At 42.2% G+C, this 1,726-nt stretch overlaps 1 protein-coding gene across 1 annotated transcript; it reads left to right on the forward strand.

Moving 5' to 3' along the window:
- The first annotated feature begins 461 nt into the window (after positions 1 to 461).
- LOC128846771 (olfactory receptor 6C74-like) lies at positions 462 to 1,415 on the forward strand. The gene has a single exon (XM_054046013.1). It carries the CDS (start codon positions 462 to 464, stop codon positions 1,413 to 1,415), a length of 954 nt encoding a protein of 317 aa, XP_053901988.1.
- Positions 1,416 to 1,726: the final 311 nt, after the last annotated feature.

Genomic DNA, 1,726 nt, shown 5'->3' on the forward strand with positions numbered 1-1,726 from the left:
TCAGTTGGTTATCTACATAACACCCAAGCCCTTTTCAGAGTAACTGCTTTTGATGGTACAGTCCTCAATCCTGTATATGCGACCTACTTTCTTCTAGATATATGACATTGTGCATTAATTAGAATTAATTAATTAATTAATCAGAATGTCATGCAGTGCTAAGTCAAATACCTCACAAAACTTTATGATATCAACACAGTTATCTTTATCAACTGAGCTTGTAAATTCACCAAAAAATAAAAAAGTATCAAGTTTGAAGTCTCCAAATCAAAATTTGAATCTCTCTCCAAGAAATGTGCTCTCATTCAACCATAAGATATGGGCGTGATGCAAGAATCATTTGGGGAAATTCTCTAACCTGTGTTATGCAGGAGGTCAGACTAGATGATCACATTGGTCTCTTCTTGCCTTAAATTCGATGAATTTTTATCAACCCTATTTTATTCTCCTTTAGATAACCAATGGCTGGACTAGAGAAAGGAAACCATACACTCATTACAGAGTTCCTGCTTGTAGGATTTGAGACTTTTCCCAAGCTGCAGATAACCCTCTTTGTGGTGTTCTTTGTCATCTACCTAGCAACCATTGCTGGGAACCTTCTCCTCATTCTGACCGTGTGGACTGATCACCACCTACACACCCCCATGTATTTCTTCCTCAGCAATTTATCCTTCCTGGAAACTGGCTATGTCTCCAATATCATCCCCAGGCTGCTGGTGAGTCTTGTGACAGGTGACAAGATGATTTCTCTCTCAGGCTGTTTCCTTCAGTTGTTTGTTTTTAGCTTTCTGGGTGCTACTGAGTGTTTCCTCCTGACTGGGATGTCCTATGACCGGTACTTGGCAATATGTGATCCACTGCATTATGCAAGTAATATGAGCCCCAGGTTTTCCTTTCTGCTGGCCTTTGCTTCTTGGGCATTAGGCTTTGTGGCTCCTTCCTTCACAGTAATTATGGCATCCCTGTTGCCCTTCTGCGGTCCTCATGAGATCAACCACTTTTTCTGCGATTTAACAGCTGTGTTGAAGCTTCCATGTACTGATACTAGCCTGATAGAGATAGCAGCTCTAATCTCTGCCTCTACTATATCAATGATCCCATTTGTCCTGACCATCACGTCCTACGTCTATGTCATCCTGACCATCCTGAGAATCCCATCCACCACTGGCAGGAAAAAGGCCTTTTCCACCTGTTCCTCTCACCTCATTGTGGTTTCAATGTTCTATGGGGCTCTGATCATCATGTATGTGGCACCATCAGGAAACCAGTCTCTGGACTTCAACAAGGTGTTCTCCCTCCTCTACACGGTGGTGACTCCCATGTTCAACCCCATTGTCTACAGCCTGAGGAACCAGGAGGTAAAAGATGCCTTGAGGAGAGCTATCGGTAAAATGTGGCCTTCCACCAAAATGTAACTTTCACTAAGTTCCTCTTTTTGAATGAACTTATAAGGGAGGAAAAGTTAGGAGTGAAATTTATATGTAAGACAGTCCAACAATGTCTTTCTTTGCCTCAAATTCTCCCCCACCCCTTTTTCCACGGTTTCGGTTGCTGCCTTAAATCTTGATCCTAAAATGGTCAAGAGATGGCAGTTTTATTAATGATGCAGAAAGAAGGCCTAAGCAGTTTTTGTAACTGTCCTTAGCTGTGATTTTAAAAGGGGCCTAGTGGAGTTAGGCACCCAACTCTTGTTGAAAGTCCACGTGATAGTCCTGTCTCCAACAAC

This window comes from Malaclemys terrapin, chromosome 12, assembly GCF_027887155.1.
Source record: "Malaclemys terrapin pileata isolate rMalTer1 chromosome 12, rMalTer1.hap1, whole genome shotgun sequence".
NCBI lineage: Eukaryota > Metazoa > Chordata > Testudines > Emydidae > Malaclemys > Malaclemys terrapin.